This window comes from Hesperophylax consimilis, chromosome 8 (genome assembly GCF_061612785.1).
Source record: "Hesperophylax consimilis isolate HC1 chromosome 8, BYU_Hcon_1.0, whole genome shotgun sequence".
In the NCBI taxonomy this organism is placed as follows: Eukaryota; Metazoa; Arthropoda; class Insecta; order Trichoptera; family Limnephilidae; genus Hesperophylax; species Hesperophylax consimilis.
In genome coordinates this window covers 17,178,671-17,202,986 of record NC_142843.1, presented here as the reverse complement: position 1 = coordinate 17,202,986, position 24,316 = coordinate 17,178,671, and the positions used below count along the sequence as shown (strand labels likewise).

At 35.4% G+C, this 24,316-nt stretch overlaps 2 protein-coding genes across 2 annotated transcripts; one reads left to right on the top strand and one right to left on the bottom strand.

Moving 5' to 3' along the window:
* Positions 1–2,389: 2,389 nt before the first annotated feature.
* On the bottom strand, positions 2,390–15,991 carry abs (ATP-dependent RNA helicase abstrakt). The gene is made up of 12 exons (XM_089634963.1): positions 15,633–15,991; positions 14,319–14,501; positions 13,664–13,831; positions 13,062–13,251; positions 11,639–11,775; positions 10,871–10,968; positions 7,485–7,648; positions 7,140–7,345; positions 6,888–7,004; positions 3,988–4,181; positions 3,775–3,889; positions 2,390–3,169 (listed from the first exon to the last, which is right to left on the bottom strand). Exons 1-12 carry the CDS (start codon positions 15,847–15,849, stop codon positions 3,081–3,083), a joined length of 1,878 nt encoding a protein of 625 aa, XP_089491089.1. The 5' UTR covers positions 15,850–15,991; the 3' UTR covers positions 2,390–3,080.
* Positions 15,992–16,825: 834 nt separating this feature from the next.
* LOC149421646 (putative RNA-binding protein 18) lies at positions 16,826–23,462 on the top strand. Its single transcript, XM_089634468.1, has 4 exons — positions 16,826–17,011; positions 17,887–17,975; positions 19,079–19,289; positions 21,412–23,462. Exons 1-4 carry the CDS (start codon positions 17,000–17,002, stop codon positions 21,685–21,687), a joined length of 588 nt encoding a protein of 195 aa, XP_089490594.1. The 5' UTR covers positions 16,826–16,999; the 3' UTR covers positions 21,688–23,462.
* The last annotated feature ends 854 nt before the right edge of the window (positions 23,463–24,316 follow it).

Sequence of the window (24,316 nt, the reverse complement as noted above, 5' to 3'; positions counted from 1 at the left end):
TTTGAATGCAAAGTATATTATTAGAATATAATACGATTATTTATTATAAATCTTGTAATAAAATATTCAAGTATTTTTATAAGCATGACTTAGGACGGGTTGTTTCGGAGAATTTGAACAATTCATCAAATTTCAACGTTCATTTTCGGGTTCTGTGAAAGTCCTATTCAAGTTCTATTATTAAATCATTGTAGGCTAGTTGCTTGACAAAACTGAAATAAAAACAGAACATGAAAAAATCTTTCACAGAACTTGAAAATGAACGTTGAAATTTGATGAATTGTTCAAATTCTCCGAAACAACCCGTCCTTATTGTAAGTAGAATCGTAGACATGTAAACATTTTTTGACAATTATTTAAGTTTTTTTTATTTTTGTAAACAGTCCAATAATTTGAATCTCTTTATTTATTTATGGCATGTGCACATGACATTTTTTATTGTTATCATGAAGTAGATATTTTATTTGCTACAAATTAATAAAATTTACTGTAATATTATTTTTACTAAAAATGTTTTCGGCTTATTTATTTTAACGTTGAATTCTGTACTAACATGTTGTACTGTAAGCAATGACATATTAGTTTTAGCGAGAGGTTGTACACAATGTCATCTTTCTAGTATCTTCTGACTTTTTGTTTTCATACAATATGTGTGAAGTAAGGGTACGATCGTTGATGAAGTACGTACAAGCTCTCGCTGGGACTAGTTTAATAATCAGAAACTTTAAGGCGATTTAACCAGCGGACGAGGATTCAAATTTCGTTAAAAGACGATCTCGCGATCGGACGTTTTTTTAGACCGAGACAGAAATACCGAATTCATTCCGCTGCGAGCCGTACACTCGCGCGGCACTGAAAACTACAGCATGGTTCCGATGAAATAACAATTATTGTTGTTTAATTCTTGGTTGTAGCTTTCTTCCTTATAAGTAGTTACATACATATTTGTAAATTATACGTCGGAGTGCGTAAACATAAATAAATACAAATGCAGTTTGTTGACATGGTAGATATAAAATATGTAGGTATATAAATATACATTTAAAAAAATTTCAAATATTTGTTTAATTTGTTTTTTTTTTTAAATATTTTACACGAGTTTTCCAAAGGTGAGTAAAAATCTTTTGTTTTACTTATTTATTCGTTTGTCCGAAAGGTATTACCGGTAAGTTTTATTTCTAATACTTATCTTCAAAGTATTACTTGATTTGATATGTATGACATTGAAAAGAGGGTTTATTCCTTACAACTGAAGTAGTTTATATATTAAAACTAGGTTTTATTTCCAACTATTTTCTACGGTACCTACCTACATATGTAGTTATGCGATTGCATAATATTGTATCGCTTTCATGTATTTGTTTTCATGATTAACGGAGCGACCTGACTCGTCTAATTTTCGAAATGTTATTAAATTCACGAGTAAAAATCATAGGTTTGTATGTCAAAAATAACCTTGTTTTTTTTTCCTAAAACAAGAAGCTCAATTCACAATATGACATTATGAAACTGACAAAAAGTAACACAAAAAACATTAAATATGTTGAATTATACCAATGTAATAGTGAATTGGACAATAAAATAGAAATTATGAACAAAAAAATGATTTGAATCGCACATCACGAATCGAAATTCATTTGGTTCGTGTCACTTTTTGACTACCAATCACAAACAGTTTCACGTACTTTGGCATAAGTTTTAACATTTATACATGAAAAAACGATAACAGACATAAACTCCTGTCCATAGTTGATTCTTTTCCCTGGAAATTAAACAACACAAAATTATCGCCAAATGTTATAAAAATATGTGCTTATTCTGACTGATTCTTTCGAACGACCCTGTAGCATATAAGTACGAACAATGTACACGGATAATTAAATATCACTAACCTTTGTTTTTTCTGAAAATATATCTCCCACGTACGTTTTTGATGTCGTAATTTGTGCTATCTAATAAAACTTTTTTTCGAGGGTATTTTCCTCCTCATTTTTAAGCGAGGAATTTCTTTAAAATGTTATCAAGTAGACTGGCGTGGAATAGACGTCTGCTCGCCGCCCTGTCGCAGCGGGGAATGATAAAATTTCGGCTTGCGCCGGGGCAAGACACAAACAACAAACGCGAATCGAAATTAATTACTATTATATACTTTAAGAATATATTTTTTGGTCATAAATTATTTCTAATGTTTCAATTATGTCTTGGTAAATTATTTTTCTAAAAAAATCTGAACTATACCAATTTGTAAGACCATAAATAAATAGTCCAATTGAGGGATTTTCGTCACAAAACGCGTGCTCGGATTTATTTATTAGTAATTTTATTTGAAATAAAAACAAAATTCTTATACATACATATAGATAATTTATTGATTGTTTATACATTATTATTCAATGATTTGAAATATTTGCTGTATAATACAACTTCACCTTTGAAAATGCAACAAATCTGCGCATCGTCCAACGGTAACACTTTATTATGATATGAAAATAATATTATTTTTCAAAATTTTACATCTTACTTTACAAGATAAAATAACGATCTTTCGAAATCAATTTGTGTTTTTTTCTAGAAAAGTGTCCATACGTCTAAAAGTGGCCTCAAAAATGCCAAATTTCAGGTCAAGTCTACCTATTTCGCCTTAAATAAGATTTTGAAAATAAATATTTTCATAAATATTGGATGGCTTGTATGGTCAATATGAATTGATTAAAATATCAATGTTGTACAAAAAAGCATTTTATTATTTCATAAAATGTAAAAACAAACGAGAATTAATGAAATACACATTGTAAACAGTATAAACGGTAGATTCACAATGAAGTTTTTGTTTTGATCTGTTACAGCATATATTATGTACCTACATCTCCATACATTTTATCATTCCTTATTACTTGTACTTAAGTTCTTTAGTAACTGTTAGTTAGCAGGCATTTAATTTACATATTCATAAACACACATATTGGATTATTCTTCAACACTTAAAATTATTGGGAGATTTTAAAACTGTATTTATTCAGGTTGTTTTCATTAAACTGATGCAGACAGTAAATATATTTTTGAACAATTGTAGAAAATACTTAATAATCAGCCGCAGTATTGGATAGATAATCTCTCCTTCCAATGTTCGAAGCTTGTTTACTTTGTACGGCTTCCAATTTAGGACAATCTGAAACAGAAAAAGTTATTGTAAAAGAATATTACACAATATTGTACCCATTTCTACCGGTATTCATCAAGATGCTCTGAGGAACTAGCATAATTGATCCCTTCAGCCTGATCCCTCAGGGCCTCCTATGTGGAATTAATGTAAGAAAATAAAATAAATACGTATTGTTAACTAACGTCAGATCAACAAAGGTCAATCTAAGACGGCTCCCTCATGGGCCAGTAAGGAATCGACTTAAACTGAATACTGTAAGACCTGCGCAGAAGTGTGCTAAAGTAAGGTAACGGTTTAGAACGCAGTCCATTAGGGACTTTTCTGCGCAGGGTCTTTAAACACTATGTTTATGTCGATTCCTTACCGGCCTAAGAGGGAACCACCTAAGAGTGAGTTCTCATATAGCGGTTTTTTATTACGAGGTTAATTTCCTGCGCCGCATGAGTTGGTTATGTACATATTCTTATGTTACTCGACAAACAAAGCGGTTGCGGGTTTTTCCTGCTGCGGGGGTTTACGGTACGATTATTATTACATATTAAATTTCCCGCGCGATAAAAAAACCGCTCCGTGGGAACTCGCCCTTAAGTTTAAGAAATATATTAATTCACCTGTGATTCTGTGACCCAACCCGCCACAGTAAGAGCAGCCTTGGGAATCAGCATCCTCTGTGGGTTCTTCGTAGTTGTCTGTGTCGCAGATGAGATCCAGCAAAAATTCAGGAACCTAAAAGCAAAGTAAAAACAATATTCAATGTTAGATACGTTGATAATATCAGGGATAAAAAAAATTGCTATCTGTTGGGCAGGTAAGATTGTGTTCACCTTTTGCTTGGCCTCCCGCAGCAAGTGGGCCAAGTCTCTGAGGACACTGTCATCCGTTGCCCGACTGACGAGGGTGGTGGCCGTGCCCCTGCGGCCCGGGGCCCTGCCGGTACGTCCTATCCTGTGGACGTAGTTTTCCACATCTCCTGGCATGTCGTAGTTTATGACGTGCTGTACGTCGGCAAAATCGAGACCTGGACAGAGAAAATAATTTGTGATGTGAAAAGAGTACTTGAATAATGTATATAGTTAGTACTCCAATTTTCCGTCAATAATATGTTTGTAATGTGGTGAGAATCTTCTACCGGACAACATTAAAGTGAAAATGGTAATTCACAAAATGCCACAAACAATGCTTTTGCCACACATTTTACACTGAAGGACACTTTATCAAAGCGGTAGGTCCTATCAACCCTGTATGTATAGAAAAGGGTAGAAAGTGAAGATATGTAAATAATATGAATAAGTTGTACTTTAAAATATTAAGACAAATTATTTGTTTGCGCCCGTAGATACGCAATATGAAAACGAATAAATAGTTTTGTCCATATAAAAACTCAATTCTTTCAAGAAAGGCATACAAATACAATATTGAATTGAATCACCGATATAAATAATAAAAAAATAAACTAATTCCTTATTGGACTATTTGCAAAATATTTTACCGAGTACTTTCTTAGGATGTGTTAATTTTTGTGAGGCAAATAATTTTTTATTTTTAACCCATTGGCCTCCGAATTGTTTTGTACCGAAGTTTTTAATCTGCAGTGGTGTACTAAATCTTACATAACTTTTAAACTAAACATACAAACGAAACAATTTTTTTAAATTTACTCGTTCATTGAATTAAGGTATGCAAAAAATATATGCAGTTTTTTAAAAAATAATAATAATATGATTAAACGAGGATATAAAAATATTTTTTTTCATAAAACCCATTTTTTTTTCTTTTTTTTATAATTGGATTAAGAAAAGTTTTACATTAATCATACTTATGACCATAATATATTTTATTTCAATTTGGGCTGATGTTAGCCGCCCACCACGCATTTTACGAACAAGCTTGTCAATTCCCGAACCACACGCTATTTAAAAAAAAATTCAATGACGCTGAAATATAACAAAATTTCAATCGTAAATATCAGGAAAAAACTGTACCAACGGAGTCCTGCCAATTACTACGAAATGAATGCTTAATTATCTACAGAGCGATTGGCATTTAAAATTTTAAACACAGATGTCAATAATGTATCACTTTTTCGTTTTTAAGCCGACGACACCAGACCCGCCAGGATGGCGTCGTTTGAGGCCAATGGGTTAAGGGCATTGTGTCGAAAATTTAGTGCTTAGGCTGGGTTTACACTTGTAAGTAAAATTTACGACTTTCGTAAATTTTTGATAAGTTACTCACAGGAGCGCTTACATATGCATCCAACTTATCGTAAATAATGCTCACGGAAGTTGTTCAGAAGTTTAATTTACGAACTTCTCACAGAGACCGCTACACCAGTAATTCTATTTTTGGTAAGATGGCTTCCTGACAACAACGCGTTGCCGCCGACTTTGACAGCTGTCAGTTAGTCATATTTGATAAAAGGGATTTGTTTATTTACGGTTTGATCACGGATCCCCATATAATACTCATTTCCGCACACAACGGATTGCCGCTGCGATAATATGCATAATTTAGTCAAACAAAAACGTAAGGGCCCGCAGAGTGTGTTGGATTAGGAGTTGGCTTCAAAAAACAAGTACTGATGAGGCTTTCCTTCGTTTAACCGCAGAATTAAGAATTGAGGATCAACAACAATTCTTTAATTTTATCCAAATGACAGCAACTGACTTTGAATACATATTGGAAAGGATTGGACCGCTAATTAATAAGAATGATACTCGTTTTCGGAATGCTATTTCACTAGCTGAAAAATTAATGAGATTTCTTAGGCGTATGTGTGTAACACCATGTACGATCGTGTGAGAAATGCGGAGATCCGCAAAGAGTAGGCTGATGTAAGCGTAATGAGTAAGATCAAGAAAGGGACGCTTAGATGGTTTGGGCATGTAGAGCGAATGAGCGAAGAAAGGAGTGTAAGTAGAATATACAATGCAAATGTGAATGGTAGCAGAAGTCGGGGACGCCCGAGGAAGACATGGCACGACCAAGTGAGTCGGGCCATGTCAAGAGTCAGAATAATAGAATAGTATGTATCAGACGATGTATGAATGTGAATGAGGCAAGAAGTGTGTGCCAAGACCGAGTTGTTTGGCGGTCCATCCTCTCAGCCTACCACTGCGGGGAAACGGCCTGATGGTTAGTTAGTTAGTTAGAAAAATGAATGGTGACTCTTCGATTTTTGGCATCAGGTAATGTTTTCTATGTATTCTTATATTGCATTTTTGTATGCATTCATTGGAGATATTAATTTGTTGTAAAGTTTGATAGCTGATCCATCAGTTCGTGAAGTCGAATACTAGAATCATTATCACACATTTACACAGGCATTTGTTAAACATGACATTGTGTTAATGATAAATAATGTTATGTTAGTCTCCATAGATTACTGCAGTGTATTATTTCATAAAGCTGTTCATGGCAACAAGTAAACTAGTCCCAGAAAGACCGAATCGGTTGCAGATTTCTGTTTTACCATCCCGACAATGACGTCAAAACTTACTGTAAGCATCTCAACTTATCAATCTGTTTTGATAAGCTGTGAGAGAGCCGTAAATTCTCGCGTGAGCGATTAGACCTGTCAAAAACTTACGTAAAAAAAACTTCTGTAACTTGGTATAAATTACGGTAAGCGACTTATGGTGTCGTTTACATTGGCAAATTTGTCGTAAGTCGCTTACGTGAGCAACTTACAGGAAAAAACTTCCAAGGGTAAAGGCAGCCTTACCTTTGGAAGCGACATCCGTAGCCACAAGAACATCCTTTTGTCCACTTCTAAAGGCTTCCACTGATCTACTTCTTTCTTCTTGATCTTTTCCTCCATGGATTGCCACAGCTTCAACACCTACAACAGAATACATTTATATTAGTAAACTACTATCTAAGAAAATGGTTCTCACACATTCAAGTTCCCACAACCCTCTAATCCACAATTCATCATAACAGATCATTATATTTGATAATTTAAGATGATAAATACCTTTCAATAGGAGATATTCATGTATGGCATCCACATCTTGTTTTCGTTCTGCGAAAATAAGTACTGGAGGCGGGGTTTTTTGTAAACAACGTAGCAAATGTACAGTTCTTGCTTCCGCCCTTACAGCTTCCACTTCCTGTTTCACATTGAGGGATGCAGCTCCTGCTCTTCCCACATTAATTGTTACGGGCTTTACTAAAGCAGATCTATTAAAATAAAGCAACATTATTTATTACAATACATTTTAAATATTAAATGCTACCATTTAAACATGTAACTTTCATCATGTCTCATGTGTTGTTCGATTTGGATAGGTAGCAAACAGATAAGTAGGGGAAACTATACCTGGCAAAGTTTTGAATCTTTTTAGGCATAGTGGCACTGAACAGGAGTGTTTGTCTTTGTCCTCGGAAGAAGGAGAATATTGTCCTCACATCTTCTTCAAATCCCATGTCAATCATCCTATCGGCTTCGTCCATACACAGATATCTGCAGACATCGAGTCGTACCTGTTCAAGTATTCAAGGCATTACTTAAGTAAACAGAATTACGCTAGAATAAGTTCATTTACATACTAGATATCATAGCACAGGTATCTGAATTATACTAGGTAAATATCTACTCGAGTGATTTTTGGCATACTATGGCAAGTTTGCAAAAATGTTTTGAGTGATCGCTTGTCACAATGTGCCTAATTTATAAAACGTAAAAATATGGGATATATGGTGAAATCTACGTGGATTCATTGACTTTAAACCGCAGTAAGCAATTCGTAATTCAAAAAAGTGGGACACAGTTAAAATACGTACTTAAACTAAAACTTGAAACACTTTGTGACGTTGTATAATAATGAGAAGTTGTAACGGGACAAAACTTTCTCGGTTGCACCTATTACGGCATGACTATCTTCGAACGCAGTTCACCAATCAGTGGCTCGCACTCCCACTACATACAGTATGATGTACCACGGACGCGAGGCCTTGAACAAGCAGAGTCCTGAGCCAGTCGGAGATAACGCGCCGTTATCTCCAACTATATCTATATATTTCGTTCAAATTAAAATTGATTGTTCACCTGGCGGCCATTGTTATTGATTTGAAAGCTTTAGGTTAGTTTTTTCTTCTCTTGTTTTTCAGGTTCAATAAAAAAATAACCATTTTAACATTATTACGTCAAGAATTAAGTTTACATGTGTTGTTGTTATTTTGTCAATTATCGTTTTTTTTTAAAACGAAATTCCTATTAAAAAAATATTATTTACCATTTTCGGTTACTGAAATTGTTTTACATTGTTATCTTAACTGATCAAAGTGTTTTTAAAATTAAATGTGCATATTACCCATGTCCCACTTTTATGCATATTAAACTAAAATAAATCTAATATTTAATATATTTCTTTATTGTACCTAAACAAAAGATTATGTACTAGCGTAGACGCATTAGCGTAGGAAGTGTGGCAAACCCATCGCTGAGGGAGTGGAAACACAACCTGCAATAGCCATCCCAAGCCAAGGTGTGAGCTAATGTGTTCAGGCTGATTGACCTGGGGAACAGTGTCACGAGCGGTGCCTCTGAGAAACAGACCTTACTCCTGCACTCGGGGCTCTGCTGGAGTGGACCTTCTATTTTCCTAGATACTCGTGGGACGAAAATTATACCATTTGAAAACTTCCTCTTCCCTTGTGGGGCCTTCAGGGAACCAAGGAAGAGTGGAGACGAGATCCTCTTCCCTAGTGGGGCCTTCAGGGATCCAAGGGGGAGTGGACTGTTCCGTCATGAGGCCTTCAGGGAACCGACGGGTAGTGGACTCTTCCCCCATGGGGCCTTCGGGGAGCCAAGGAGGAGTGGAGGGGAGAGATGAGGCCCTCTTCCCTAGTGGGACCTTTAGGGAACCAAGGAGGATAGGAGAGATGAGGCCACCTCCGTGAACTCTTCCCTTGTTGGGCCTTCAGGGAACCAAGAAGGATTGGAGAGGAGAGGTGATTGATGAGAGCTGGGAAGACACATTGTGGAACCAGAAGACATAGCCAAATATACAATGACAACCCTGGTGAACTTTATAAAAGGGACATGGTTACTATTAGGAATGAGGTAAAATGGGAGATAGCACAATGGGCCTATGGCCTAAGTGCTCACGGGTACTATATTTTTATTTTATTTTTTTATAGTGAATACCTCACAAGAGTCCCAACTGCTCCCGTCTGGAGCCAGTGAGACTATGGCATCCCCAATTGGGGGATGTTGTGAGGCTGAAGGTAAGTGGGGAAGGGAAAGAGGAAGGTGGGGAAGTACCTGGCTATTCAGATCTAGTCACTAAACACGGCTAAAGCCATTTGGAGCAACGTTTCAATTCTGAATGGTGGTCTTACACCAGGGCGATACTGGTAGTATCTTCCATCTGGAACGTGCCGCAAATATATTATATATTATTTTAATTAATTAATTGTGAAATAACACAAATTAATCAAATAAAATTTATTTGCGCACGCCGGGTTCGAACCCACGACCTTCGGAATGGCAGTCCAATGCGTTACCACTGGACTATGCCAGCCGTCAAACTAAATGTAAACCATTTCCGCTCTATAAATAATAATAAGCTTAGGCCACAGACATAGGAATTAATAGACGAGAAGATAATGGCGAGGGGTAAAATCAACTGTTGAAGAACGAAGGGCGTAAGGCTGACTGTGATTCGTCAATAAATCAATCTGACAGTAAATAGGCATCTCGCATTATAATATCACCATTTACTTCTTAAAAGTAAAATCTGCTTTGGAATGAATAGACATTTTTACATGGGAGCGCAAATTACTCGCCACGTTATGAACAAATTTGCGAAGTCCAAATTCGGCAAAAAAATTCGGTTGTATTTTCAGAGTCGAATATTTCGTTTAAGTATTTAGTTAAGACACTTTTATAAATGTTCATAATTTACTTCCCAGCAACCAACCAGCTTTGTGTTTCGCGTCCAGACGTTTCTCGATATGATAGTATAATATGTTTCTAAAACTGATCTATATTATACGATGTGAATATGCTTAAAATAAAGTAAAATAATGCTTATATACGGAATGTAATACGACAATTGGGTTTATTCTCTTTTTCACATCTATTTTTACAAGTTTTCATAGTACAAGTCAACATTTTGCCGTGTTATTTCGTAAAATGAACCGATGATGCCTCGACCATAGTTCGCACAAGAATGATGACGTCACGTTTTCAAATTTCACTTGAGGCCATACGCCAGCCCAGCTGGTTCCAATGGAACCGGTATGGGGAGTGGGGATAATACGCTTTTAATCACTTAGGGCAGGTCTACTAATATTCATATGTCTATGGCTTAGGCGCATGAAAAATTAGGGAATATATAATTGTAGGATTTGAGAAGCTGATGTAAAATATTTGCCTCGTGATGCGATGCCTATCAAAAGAAAATATGGTCACAATTTCCTTTACAACATAATAATATTTATTTGTTGACAAATAATTATAGAGACGGTCAGAACCGCTTGAATGAACACCGTTAGTAAACTTGAAAAATAATTAGTGATTCAGATTTAGATCTGTCAAAATGAAATCGATTATATGGTAATATAAGTAGTTCCAATTTTTTAAATTAATACTTCATTGAACTTGAATAATGTTATGCATTATGCGGGACTATTTCACAATACATAACATTTTTACCATGCATGCATGCATCAACAACCAAAATTATTAACTTTATTTACCATTTTTTTATCCAGCATATCCATTAATCTTCCAGGGGTTGCAACCATTATATGAACTCCTCTTTGTATTACATCCATACACTCAGACACAGGAACACCTAATCAAAACAACAAAAATACAATTCAATCAATTAATTGATGGTTATGTATTATCTATATGAATAAAAGGCTATGTCTTATGTATGTGCCCATAGACTCAAAAATTACTGGACCAATTTTGCTGAAAATTCCAAAGTTTGTTCTTATTAGTGCCAGGAGTGTTTAGAGTGGTTTGAATGGTATAAACAGTCGGGGACGACTGAGGAAGACTTAACACATTATCTCTGCACTGGAATGAGAAACGGAGTGGAATTAAAGTCAATATAATGTAGTTTTTAATAGTAACAATGTGGATTTCATAATACTACATGAAGTGAATGATAGAAAAAGTTAGTGATGCCCAAGGAGAAAGATGGCATGATGAAATGAATCAAATACGTATGTGTGGTATAATGAGGCATGTGTGATGAATAAAGAACGGGATGTAAGGTAAATATATGACGTGGAAGTGAATGGTTGAAGTCGAGGACACCTACAAACTATTTATTCTTTACAATGATATTATTTCTACCTTAAAAATGCACCCAGTTTTCCGGACTGGAATTCATAACCTCAAAACCTTTCTCCAAACCATTCACAATCCCGAGCAACGCCGGATACACTACAGCTAGTTATAATAGTAAAATAGGAGTAAAAAATATACATTGTGAAAGGAAAATAGTTTTTTACCTCCAATGGCTAAACAACTTCTGATTTCAGGTTGGCCACACCGTGCAAGGTGCCGAGCGTAGTGCTGAATAATGTCAAAAGTCTGCTTTGCCAATTCTCTTGATGGACAAATTATCAAGCCATATGGTCCTTCATTTCTGAAAACACATTTACCATTTTTTTTATTTTTTTTTTTATTGCACAACAGATAGATTATCCAATTACTGTACAATTCTCAATTTGACAATCTTAACACCTATGAAGATAATTATTATACAAAAAAAACTTTAGGCTATTTAAAGAAGAATTATATATATCTAGTGCTTCTGAGATTTCATTCAATAGCACCATTCCTCTTGTCATGCTATGTTGTGCTAGAATATCTGTTCTGCTGTATGGTATTTTGAATAAGTCGTGTCGACGACTACGGCTGAAGTTTTCGGGCACGTATAAACCATAGCATTCCAAGAGGAACGGGCTATCAATATAGTTATGGATTATGTTAAAACTAAGTATTGCAAGATTTGCATGACGTCTAGTTTCCAAGCTAAATCTATTTGTTGCCTCAAGTAAGTCCACATGGTGCATGAACCTTGGATAAGTTCCACGCATCCGCATATAGACATACCTGAGGATTTTTTTCTGGATTTGTTCCAGCATATTAATATACTTAGTTTGGTGCGGAGTCCACACACCACTAGCATACTCCAGCTTACTTCGTATGACGCCATCAAACATGGCTATCATTGCATCTGGGTCGTGAAATTGTTTACATGTTCTGGTGATAAACCCCAGGAGTTTGTAGCATGCTGTAGTAAGTCGTGATATGTGGTCCGAGAATGTTAGTTTGGGATCAAAGACGATACCGAGATCTTTATAGCTATTGACTCGGCATCATTTTTTCTCTTTAATGGTGTAATCAAAAACTACGGGCTTCTGAGAGCGGGTATATGTCATTGTTACGCATTTTTTTATATTAAATTCTAATTTGTTTTTATCTGACCATTCTGCTATAGCATCAAGGTCAGATTGCATTTTTAAGCAGTCTTCGTAAAATATTATTTCCATCAAAAGTTTGAGATCATCCGCAAATAGAAGACATCTGCTATATTTTACACAGACCTGGATGTCGTCTATAAGTATTAGGAACAACAGAGGACCAAGGTTTGACCCTTGGGGAATACCTGACAAGGCGGGGAATTGTTTAGATTCCTGTCCATTTTATTATCACTTACGTGACATTGCTTTGATGAAAAGTTTATTCAATCATTATTAACCCATAAGCTGGAGGACATGCAATATCGTTTTAAAAAAAGTAAGTAAAAACACTTTTTTTTTATAGTTACAGGTCTAGAAAAATAATCCACTACGGTGGTATTTGATATTATGGTGCAGCTTACCGGTTAAGAACATAAATGCAGAATTAAAGTAGTAATATTATTACTTGATAAATGGTAGTACTGTTTCTTGTTCTAAACAGAACATGACTAGCGGCAAGACAAACACCAAAGTCTTTCCAGAACCAGTGAAGGCAATACCAATCATGTCCCTGCCGGACAGGACCGTGGGGATGCCTTGGATTTGTATGGGCGTGGGATTAACAATTCCCTTTTCCTCTAAGCCGTTCATTATGGCTGGGAACAAAAATATATATTAAAATGGTTAAATACATACAAACATCCACTTGTTTCTTATACATATATATTTTTTAAATAAACTATTTGGTGTATTGTCATACTTTTGTCAGTAAATTGGATATTTAAAAGCTATATTTTGGATATTTAAAAGCTAAAGTTAATTAAAGTAATAATTGGTTTATAAATAGTATAAAAGTCGCTTTCCGCGTCTGTCTGTTTGTACGATTAGTTCGTCTAAATTACGCAACAGATTTTGATAGGGTTTTCACTCTCATTTAGAGAATTTCTTCCGGATGGTTTATATGTATAAAACATGCATATTATATTTATAGAAAGTAGAGAAAAGTCGAACAACACCTGGTACATGTCAGCTAGTTTGTTTATAATTGATTGCGGATTTTTTTATTACCTTTAGGAAACTTCATGTGAGCAAATGTCTTCAAAGGAGGTGGGATCATTTCACCTTCTACTAATATTCTCAGTTCGTCTCTTATCCTTTCATGCCTTGTCTCGGGTTGTGCAAGAACACACTTTGGCGGAGTCCAGGATGTTTTTATAGGGTCTTCATACTGTATACCTAGAACAACAAACTATATTAATGCAGAAGGTAAGATGAGACCAAGATAAACATATATAAATAATAAAAAATCACCAGAAAAACAAAAGTTCTGCTATAAACAAGAAATGTACTAGGTACCAAATACTACATTATAAAATTACTCTTTCGAAATTCGAACACTATGTAACACTACGATTGTGGCCTGTTTGAGTGAATGAAACGCATGGATGGTTGAGTTCTATCCTTTCTGCCTACGCATAAGATGGTGACCGGGTATCTCATCAAAATGACAATTCAACACACCTACAAAAAATGATATAAAGTCATGAAAAGTGATTAAACAAAAACTAGGTTAAATCGGTTACACAGGTAACTATTAAACCTAGTTTTTGTTTCATCACTTTTTATGACTCTATATCACTTTTTAAAGGTGTGTTGAATTTTCATTTTGAACCGCATAAAATATGTGACGATTACTTAAATAATAAAAATGAAAAGAACTTACCTTTAGCCAATTCAGCAACACCCATCAAAGCTGTTCTCTCAGCCACACTCTCTAGGATCTTCTGTTCTTCTCGCCTCTGTTTCTCAGCAGCACTTATTTTTTTCACTTCAGCTAAACGCTTTAATTCTGTATGCTGGTCGAGAAGACTGACATTGAAACGCCTTCCCCAATCTTCTTGAGATGCTGTAAAGATAAATTGATGTAATTCAAAGGAAAATGTATTAATTGGTCAATTTTAGCTTACGAATGCACCCGGGGTTTCTGAAGAACTCTTTGGAAATTTGTGTATTATTAATGATTTCATCAAGTACGGTTCACCTCATTGGCCTGTTTGGAGTGAAGAACAGGAATTGGACTAGGACAGTTGCTGTGCAACTGGTATCTGGTAAAGTTTCCTTACTTCGCTTACTGCTAAATATGCCAAAATTATTGAAATAACACTTTCAACTTAATTGGTAAAAGAAAGAACTATTTACGCCGGAGGAGACTGAAAAATATCCACAAAGTAGATTATTAGGTTCTCAGTTTGTGTTATGTAAATAATTTATGAGCATTTTGCAACCTTACATTTAACCTGTCAACCTTCCGGCAATCGTCACATCATACTAACAAGAAAACATGGCGGTGAAGAACATGGCATTCTGAACTTTTATTGCAAAAAATGGAAACTTTAATGCCAGTATCCCAGGACGACAATACAATAGTGTCCTGCCCCTGCTCCGTGAACAGCTTCGAGCGCGCATGGCAGGACAATGGGACAGTACAAAAATTTACCGTAGTTCAAATGTGCAACACTGTCAAAATGGATACACGACGACGCGTGTTATAAGTGAGTTAGAGTAAAATATTATCAGCCTATCGGCCATTTTTTTAATATCAAGACGTATTGTAGTGTTCCATTAATTTGAGCGACATTTTTAAGTCAAAATACGAGAACCGAGCACCAAGAGACGTACGTACAGAGCGACGGGCTATTGTCCTACTGCCTTGTCAAAACGCATTTACACGCAGACAAAGCGGTGGTGGATATAGCTTGCCCGTCTATCTCTGGGACGGTGTCTTGGTTCATTGTCCTATCATCCAAACTACTGTTCATACTAGGAGAGTGGGTTCGGAGCTGGGGTGATCGCTGCATAATGCCGGGATTACACAAGGACAGTACAAAACTGTTTTGTCCCACTCCGGACCCACAGTTAAGACAGAACAATGAAACAAGACACTAAGGAAACTTTACCCTGTATCCTTGGGTAGTTAGTTTTGCTTTTAATTATACTTTCATGGTAGGATATTTAGTAACTCATAACATTTCCTAACCTTCATCATCCGGATCGTTTTCACTGGAACTTTTAGTTTCTGCTGCGGCTTCAGCAGTCAACTGAGCAATTCGCCCTAGTTTAATTAATTGTTGTTTTCTTCTTTCTTTAACTGGAACATACTCCTCGAATTTGTCATCTTCAGGCTCTGATTCCGAAGACTTGTCATCTTTACGGTATCGTTTCCGCGGTGGTTCTTTTTTATGTGAGGAATCCATACTTGACAGTGAAAATGGACAGGAGTTTAAAGCCACTGAGTGTACTAATTTAAAGATTAACTAATGTTTTTTATAACTTATAACTTAAATATTCACACTCGATCTTATTCGTCTGCATTCCGTCTGATTCCGTCTGTTTGGATTTGGACCATAGATATAATTTGTACCCACTTTGACGTTAGATCCATTGATTCACAGATTGTTGTTGATGTGTAGTGATGCAATGCCGCGACAATGAAAATCGGTAGATGTGAGTTGAAAAATTCGGCAGATTGGTGACAAAATCTGTAGGTTGTGAAAATTGCGATTTCTCTAGAATATTTCGCATCCTGGGGATATAAGAGGAGGGCCGCCAACGTTGGTCAGCTAACCCGATTATTGTCGGTTTTTCATGCAAACATCAAAGAATCTTGGCGTCAACAGCGTTTATACGTTGGATCCAACGTTGGCCCAATGCATTGTGCCAACGTGAACTATGCATATTGGGACAGAATCGGTGATAATAATTTAATAATGAACTCCAGCGATAAATATTATGGCTTAAAAAATATATTCCTATAGATAAAATGAACGCCGATTTTGAATATATACGTTATATTATATAAAATTATATGTTTAATTTATAAATCCTCTTTTAAAAACAAATAAAATATAATTTTATAAAAACATACAGTTTGGTTGATACGACTGATTTATCACAACCAGTCTATCTGAGTAATATATTTATGGTCTACATAAAAAAATGGGGCATTTCTAGAAATGAAAATTCTACTGTATCAGTTTCTGACGTATTTGAAATATTTTGCCGGTTTCTTACAATTTTAATTTTGAAAAGTATTCCAAAAGGAAGCAGCTCCAAAAATAGCCAGTTCCTCGGAGAAATAATATCAACGGTTCCAGCGACTGCAAAGGAACCGGCTCCTTGTAACCGGGACAGGAATATCGACCATCTCTAATTTTGCTGGCTTCCCAAACGTCAAAAGCGTGTTTCTTGTTCTTGACTTTAGTAATTTTCTGAATGAAACTAACGTGAACCAACGCCTTCTCCGCGGAAGAAATACAATACAGATATTTAATATAATAACGCAGCTTAATTCATATATAACTTCTCCATATTTCTAACGTACTTATGAAGTAATATAAAAACGTTATGGACGCTACAGTGAGTATTTAATTTAAATAAAATTGTCACATTTATCGAATTTTATGTGAAATGTCTTTTAACCGCCCTACCTTTGGGTTATTATTCAAAATGTAGGTAAAAAAACATCGGGTTTTTTTTCATTAGATTTCGCAATAACAATACTTGTTTTCAACATACCAGACATTACTTTTAGACAACAGACTCATTTATGACCCTTTTTATATCCTTTTGTAAGTCCGAGGTTCTCAACATAAGATGTCACCGAATATTTTTTGTAATAATATTCTATTGAATATTTTGTATTGAATATAATATGTCAATCAACATAATCTCGATACATTCTGCATTCATATTAATTCATATTTATATACCTCATGGTAGCCAGCGATTGTTGGTGGGCGGTCAAAATGAACATAACACCTTTTCTTAGGCCATTTTTTCGGCCATTTTTTAACGGTATAAAAGTCTCTAATAAATAGACATACATTCACATGAAGTTCACTAAAAAACACGTAACGTAATAATATTGTTATAAAAACTGCGCCACTTGCGTTGAGAACCACTGACTAGCGACGTAATTTGTATGGGAGTGATGAAAACTCACCCGTTTGCTTCGGCTGACTTCGAAATCCTAAACGGGATGACACAGGAACAAACTTGACGCGCACAAACGTATCACAAACGTTTTGTGGGTTTCGGTAAAGTTTTTTTTGTACCTGAGCGTACGTGATACGGCTTGTTGCGTTTGGGTGATACTTTGACGGACGTATTACGTACGTTCGTATGCATAGGGCGGTTAAAGACAAAATAAGCTTCACAAACCTTTAGTTATGGTCCAGAAGTGTTCATAAAAAAATCATTGTTTAAAAACTATGTTCTAATTTTATTTTCAGGTTCCACTTAGGCTAGATCCTTTGAAAACAAATGAGCCTGATGATAGACGGCTTTGGATCGGCAATCTTGATCCACGAGTCAATGAGTACGTATCTATTAAAAATGTAATATGCATTTCAGTACCAGTATTTTTACAAATCAATACTATCATTCTTAACGTTCCTTGTGAAATCTCAATGCATTTTCCACTCTGCATGATTATTGACACCACATCAATGATTCATTTTAGCACTAGGCACAGTTATTGTTATAAACATATCTATATCCATTCAATGTTTTATTTTAAACTAACCTAAAAATGAGCAACTTACCTTAATTTTGAGACAACCCTCGTACAATAGATCTAACATAATATTATGAGTTGGTTGTTTCATTGATTCTTAATACCGATTATGGTAAACTTTTAAGATCGCCGGCCATGCTTGATACAAATATCGCTTCGAAAATTAGTAAACTTAATTACTTTGAAATACAACTATTTGCTTTCGGGGAGAATGGGAAATACTACATTTTAAAATGACAATTAAGTGAAATATAATTTTTTGTTGTATAGGACAGCCGCCATATTAACGTTTTACAATGATTTTGGTTTGTCAGTATTCCTGACATTTCAAAAATGCATTTTATTTTTATTTTAAATCTTTAAACCCGTTGAAGGCCAGAGCATAAAACCCGTTGAAGGCCAGAGCATAAAACAGAATTTTTCAGACTCATTCATAAAAATGAAAAGTGGAACCTAAAGTTTTACTTGCCCAAACGAAGCTGATTTTATTTTTCATACATTTTTCGAAAAAGCTCAAAATCGTGTCGCAAATTATTCTAACAAGGATAATATTAGAATGCTCGCATGTTCTCTGGAGACCCATTGGCAGTCCACTGGTTAATATAAATAAGTTATTTTATATTTAATATGAAATATCAGGAATCGTAGGAAGGTCGTTCCTTACAAAAGCAAATTTTTATTTCACATAATTGTAATTTTAAATGCAGTGTTTCCCATTCCCCCCAATGCAAATAGTTGTCTTGTGCAGTATTTAAGTTGAGTCAAAGCATTTTTTTCAACAAAATATATTAATACTGAGCGTGGCCAGCACTCCTAAGCTAATCCTAAGTTTACCACTATTACTTTACTTCAGTGTAAATGTGCTAGAAAATAGAGAGGTAATGAATTTTAATTTGTGATTACCGGTATCAACTCCTGAAATTGGTGCGGACCTTTGGTGAAATTGAGAAGTTTGACTTGATGTTTCACCGGACGGGACCTCTCGCTGGTCAGCCCAGGGGATTTGCCTTTGTGACCTTCAAGAGGCGTATTGAGGCGCTGAGGGCCCAGGAGTCCCTGCACGGAAAGCTCGTGGGATGCAGAAACTTGTCAGTGAAGTGGGCGCAAAACTCAAGCAATGTAAGTGGTTCATATTTTACTAGTAATTACTGTTATGTTGGTTGATTTTAACTTTTGTGCGGTCAGAGCACATCTGCCCTGATCATTTTTTAATTTTTTTTATATGACACCTCACAAGAGCGCTTCTGTCTGTACAGTGAAGGCAGAGGAGCTATGTCGCCACTCGGTTGGGCAGCTTTGTGAGGCGGATTAAGGTAGGGGTGTAGGAAGGCATTTATTAATGCAGGTCTTGAAGAGGCCCGGATTATATAAAGAAGGGTAAAGCAGATGCCGCAAGCTTGTTCCACATACGAGCGTCCCATTCGCATGAAGCCAACATCAGCTCTGAACGGGTGTTTCGCGTACGTGCAATGGTGCACTGGGGATCAATGTCGCTAGCTACTTAGAATAGGCTCCATTAAAATACCCGTAGAACAGACTCAGCATGCCCACATTGCGTCTGTGCATTAGAGATGGCATTCGGTCTGTTAACAATGAATTGTCAATCAGACGGGCCGCCATCCTTTGCACAGAGTCAAGTAGGTTTCAAATTCAACTGTTGGGTGTACTTGAGATTTGTTAAGGGTTAGCAGCTGGTTACTATTGAAAAACCCGCTAGCCCTATACAAGACGTCCAATTTCTTTATTTGCTTCTATAGAGCCCCGATACTTGAGCCGGTCTGATATACTTACTACAAGCATTTCAATTGAGTTAATAACCACTCGCTTGCCCCGGACTACAATACTGGACTTACGCAGGAAACCCTTAAAGCAGCAAAGTCCATAAAAGTGGACTTGCGGTATCGCGCTTAACGATATACACAACCGACCAACAATTATAAGTATCAAGATGGTTTAAACGTAGTCCCCTTATTAATTTGATACCAAAAACATAAGAATTGATCAAATTTTGAGGTCACACTAGTGAAAATTACAACTTTCGATCGTAATTATTTGCGTGCTTTCAGTCATTATAAAGTCCGTTCTACATTCATCCTAACAAAATATTTTGTGTAAACAGTTTGTAAACAATATTTTTTTTTTTCACATTTCTGCAAATGTTTAACGAAATATTATTCTCTAATAATAGATGGGTTAATTATGTAATTATTAATGGTATATTATTCTCTAATAAGCTAATTGGGTAAGAGAATGATATTTTTATTATATTTAAAACATGTATTTTTTATTTACCTTTGTAAAAATCCCACCACCAAGTGTCAGCGCAGCTTTATGCTGTAATATCGCAAAATACACCTAAGTTTTTACCCGCATAGATTTGAAAGCATGTAACTTTAACATTTCAGGAAGACCATAACTGTTTTTGGTATCAGTCTAAAGAAGAAGAATGAATCTACCGTAAAAAAAAAAATAGTATTCATATCTCGCACAAAGTTTAAAAAAAAATCTTTCATGTATTTATAAAAAAATTTTTTTTTCATGTTTTATGATTATTTATTCATGAAAACAAATATTATCTCTATATACTTACATAGAAAGTAATCTAATTACGGTAAATTCTTTGTAATGCGTTCATGCGTCACGCGGTTTCCCATTTGTTTCGGGGCAATCCTGACCGCTTTTGTTAAAATGTAGGGCAAGTGAGTGGTTATTGGGGAGGGTGCTTCCATCAAATTGCACCAGATAGTCATTGATAATGGACTTCAACCAAAATCAACCAACATTATAAAATTGGCTGTGTGAATCTTAAAACTAATCTAGTATCTACCTTCTGAAATACTGCTCCCCATTTTATATTATAACCTTCATTATTATAATTATATGAATGTATAGAAAAATGTTCAAGAATATCAAAATAGGCTTCAATTGGTAACTGGATAAAAAAAAATACAATAATAGGTCAGGTTTGTTTTGTTTTGTCATAGAATTCTTCTAGAAATAATACCTTTATCTTTCTTTCTCAATACATCATTTTAGTATTAGCATTTTTTTTTAATCATAGGTACCTTTTACCTATATGCTTTAATGCTGTGTATTGTGAACTACTACTATATTTATCCTTGTACATATACCATATACAGTTACACTTACATACTGTAACTAAATAAATTTAAAATTCTATGTAAAAGCCCAATAGGGGCGTTAATAAATTAATTTTTACTTAATTTTAATTTTATTTCAGGATGAAGTCATCAAACCAAAACCGGAGCTTGGAATTGCCGCTTTAGCAGGTACCACCGCCAAATCAGACTCTAAAGTCAGCAAGAAAAGCGCCATTCAATCCATTGAAGCCAAACTTAAGATGATGGAGAATCAAGAAGCTGGCGATGGATTTGTTATAAACAGACTGGCCGCAGAAGAAACACCAATCCTTGCCCAGTACCAAACCAAGCAGTACCAACCCGCCAAAAAGGACAGCTCATGGAGGAGAAGACACCCTTATCATAAGAAAAGATAACATTAGTTCTACCTGCAAGGATCTCATAAGTATTAAGTTATGACTAGCGATTTTTATTTATTTTTAACATTAACCTTCTCTATGCGGCTGTTGCATCTATGATCCAACAGTGGCTGCCATATGGCTGGCTATCCCTGCAGACGGATGTTGCGTATGTGATACGTCAAGTTTCACTAAAACTCGTACATTGTGTCTGATCGTGCCGCATGGTGGGATAGATTGCGTTGAAAAGGCTAGCATTGAAATGGTTGCTGTATAAGTGTTGTAAACCGAGAAAAGTACAAATGAAATCTTAATTAATAACTACTAAACTTGTTTGACAACATTTTGGTTTGTGGTTTGTTGCCAATAACAAACATACATTAATGAATATGTGATAATGTCCCTATTATGTCATATGTTGACATATTGGGTTAGTTGCCAAATTATCCACTAAATAAATAGCACTGAATTAAATTTTAACCAAATAAATTAAGTAAAATCATTACTTTATTATGTATTGCAAATTGGGGCCTAAATCACTATCTTTTAACAAGCACTAACCTTGACCATTTGTTGCATATTTTGATATTTATCACCTATGGCAACGGTGACTTTTGACTAACCCAAAATGCACAAGTCGTCACCAATTCTCACATAATTTGTCAAAATATGCGATAATGTGTGTTAAACATAGAGCCCCAAATCCCACATTCTGAGCAATAATCCACTTAGGTAAAACAATCCGTCCAGACCTCCTTTACGGTTAAAGTTAAAAAGACATTTTAACTCAATGGCTTGAACATGAATGAATTTAATTCATTTAATGATAATACCCAAAAGATTGAAAACATATGGCCAATGTTTTTAATAATGGCTTCCCAGTAGCACTGTGCAAAAAATTTATCACTCTATTGCCCGGTATATCAGTCAGTCCGTATCCTTGCTATGTGCGACATTCCTTGCGCAAATTTAAGCGGGTTAAATCGGACGCTTAAGCCTTGGTAAGACGCAGAATAGTTCCTTCTCTAGACACCGAGGCGCTATCAGTATCAAATATGCCATTTGCATAAGTGATTACGTACTCCAATCTCACCGAAATATACTTAAATTGCATAATTTTATCAGTATGGACTGTTACATTCATCGAGCGATGGGAGATAGGAGAAAATAGACAAATAGTCTGGTAAGGTATTATACAAGGAATTTGTCAACGTTTGTTTTCAGCGGTTTGTTTGTCATAATCTTATGAATAGTGCGACTTCAGCAAATCAAATACTATTTCAAAATCAGTATCCTCGCGTATAGCACCAAGCTGATTGAAGTGGTAATTTTATAAAAAAATCAACTCGTAAATTAGCCCGCCTAAAACATTTGACCTTTTGAAAGCTCTCAATCTCCCGATGACGTAGGAGCATAGATATACACTCACGCAGCATAGAAAATCAAGTACTTTCCTCTAATAATCATAGACAATACGTGTAATATTGCTGATACATACTAGGCTTCCAACCAAGCCGAGCTTTAAATCAACCGGATATACTGGGCCTATGAGCTGTATGCAGATTGTTATTTAAAACACTTTTTGATGTATATTATTGACATAATGTTGTGCTTACCTTGTGATTTGTATGTAAATGTTTAATCTACTCATTATGTCAAGATTTTCGTGATATGTATTCCTAAGAAATTATCTTGAATAATATTTTTAGGTAGAAATGACTCCACTTTTAACTCATTAAATTAATATTGTTCAGTATTGATTAAGTAAGATGTTGTAATTTTATTCTCATCAAATAAACATTATGTAATAATGAATCTCACTTAGTGTACTTATTATAAGCCTAATATTATGTTAAACCAGAGATGTGATTTACCTATTATTAATATTATTTTATCATCCTCAAAAAACGGAAGGTTGGAAACACATTGCTCTCACTAGCGGAGTTTCCAAATTTTGTTTTTCAGTTTCAATCTTCTCTGAACTGTCAGTTTGGTAATGCATTTGTCGCCCCTCTTGGTATTAGAGACCAAGATATTAAATTGGAATCATATTGTGTCATGGTGGTTCGTGACACGTCAGAAGAGTATCAGAACCACACAAAATGTATTATTATTGTTTTGTTGTGTCTTGGGATGCTCTGTGGTGTCAGTGATCACTCTGCTACGATTAGAGCGTTGCAACCTTCAGCTACTCCTAATCTTTTTTCCAGTGAGTCTCAAAGGAGCTTAGCACCGCTTCGAAAGAAAAACCTGACTTACAAGAAATTCATCATTAGATTCACATTACTGTATGTGGAAATGTGTTAGGATGCGCTGTGTTGTGTCGGTGATCGCTTGGCTCCGATCATCGCCAGAGCATCAGTGCATTTAACCTCCATTTAGTCCATTTTCTAGTGATTCTCAAAGGAGTGTCGAAAGAACGAACCTGACTCACTAAAATTGATGAAGAAATGAAATGATTTCAAACGGAAAAGACAATATACTAAGCTGGATATGGATGAGACGGATTTATGTTTTTTGAGCATTAAAAGTGCTCCCAAAACTGGAATCTTTCCTCACTGCTCTCTAATTATTTCACTAGGCAATTAAATTCGTCTCTACTTCCCCTAAATAAAACCAATATCTTCTCCTTTTATTTTATTTTTAA

Excerpts from the sequence above, each read along its gene's own strand:
- abs (XM_089634963.1), bottom strand. The coding sequence starts at position 15,849 with ATGGATTCCTCACATAAAAAAGAACCACCGCGGAAACGATACCGTAAA. Across the intron at positions 7,649-10,870 it reads ATATGCTGGATAAAAAAATG|GTACGACTCGATGTCTGCAG; the intron begins GTAAATAAAGTT and ends ATACTTGAACAG. Across the intron at positions 7,005-7,139 it reads TGAATATCTCCTATTGAAAG|GTGTTGAAGCTGTGGCAATC; the intron begins GTATTTATCATC and ends ATTCTGTTGTAG.
- LOC149421646 (XM_089634468.1), top strand. Across the intron at positions 17,976-19,078 it reads GATCCACGAGTCAATGAGTA|TCAACTCCTGAAATTGGTGC; the intron begins CGTATCTATTAA and ends TGATTACCGGTA. Across the intron at positions 19,290-21,411 it reads GGGCGCAAAACTCAAGCAAT|GATGAAGTCATCAAACCAAA; the intron begins GTAAGTGGTTCA and ends ATTTTATTTCAG.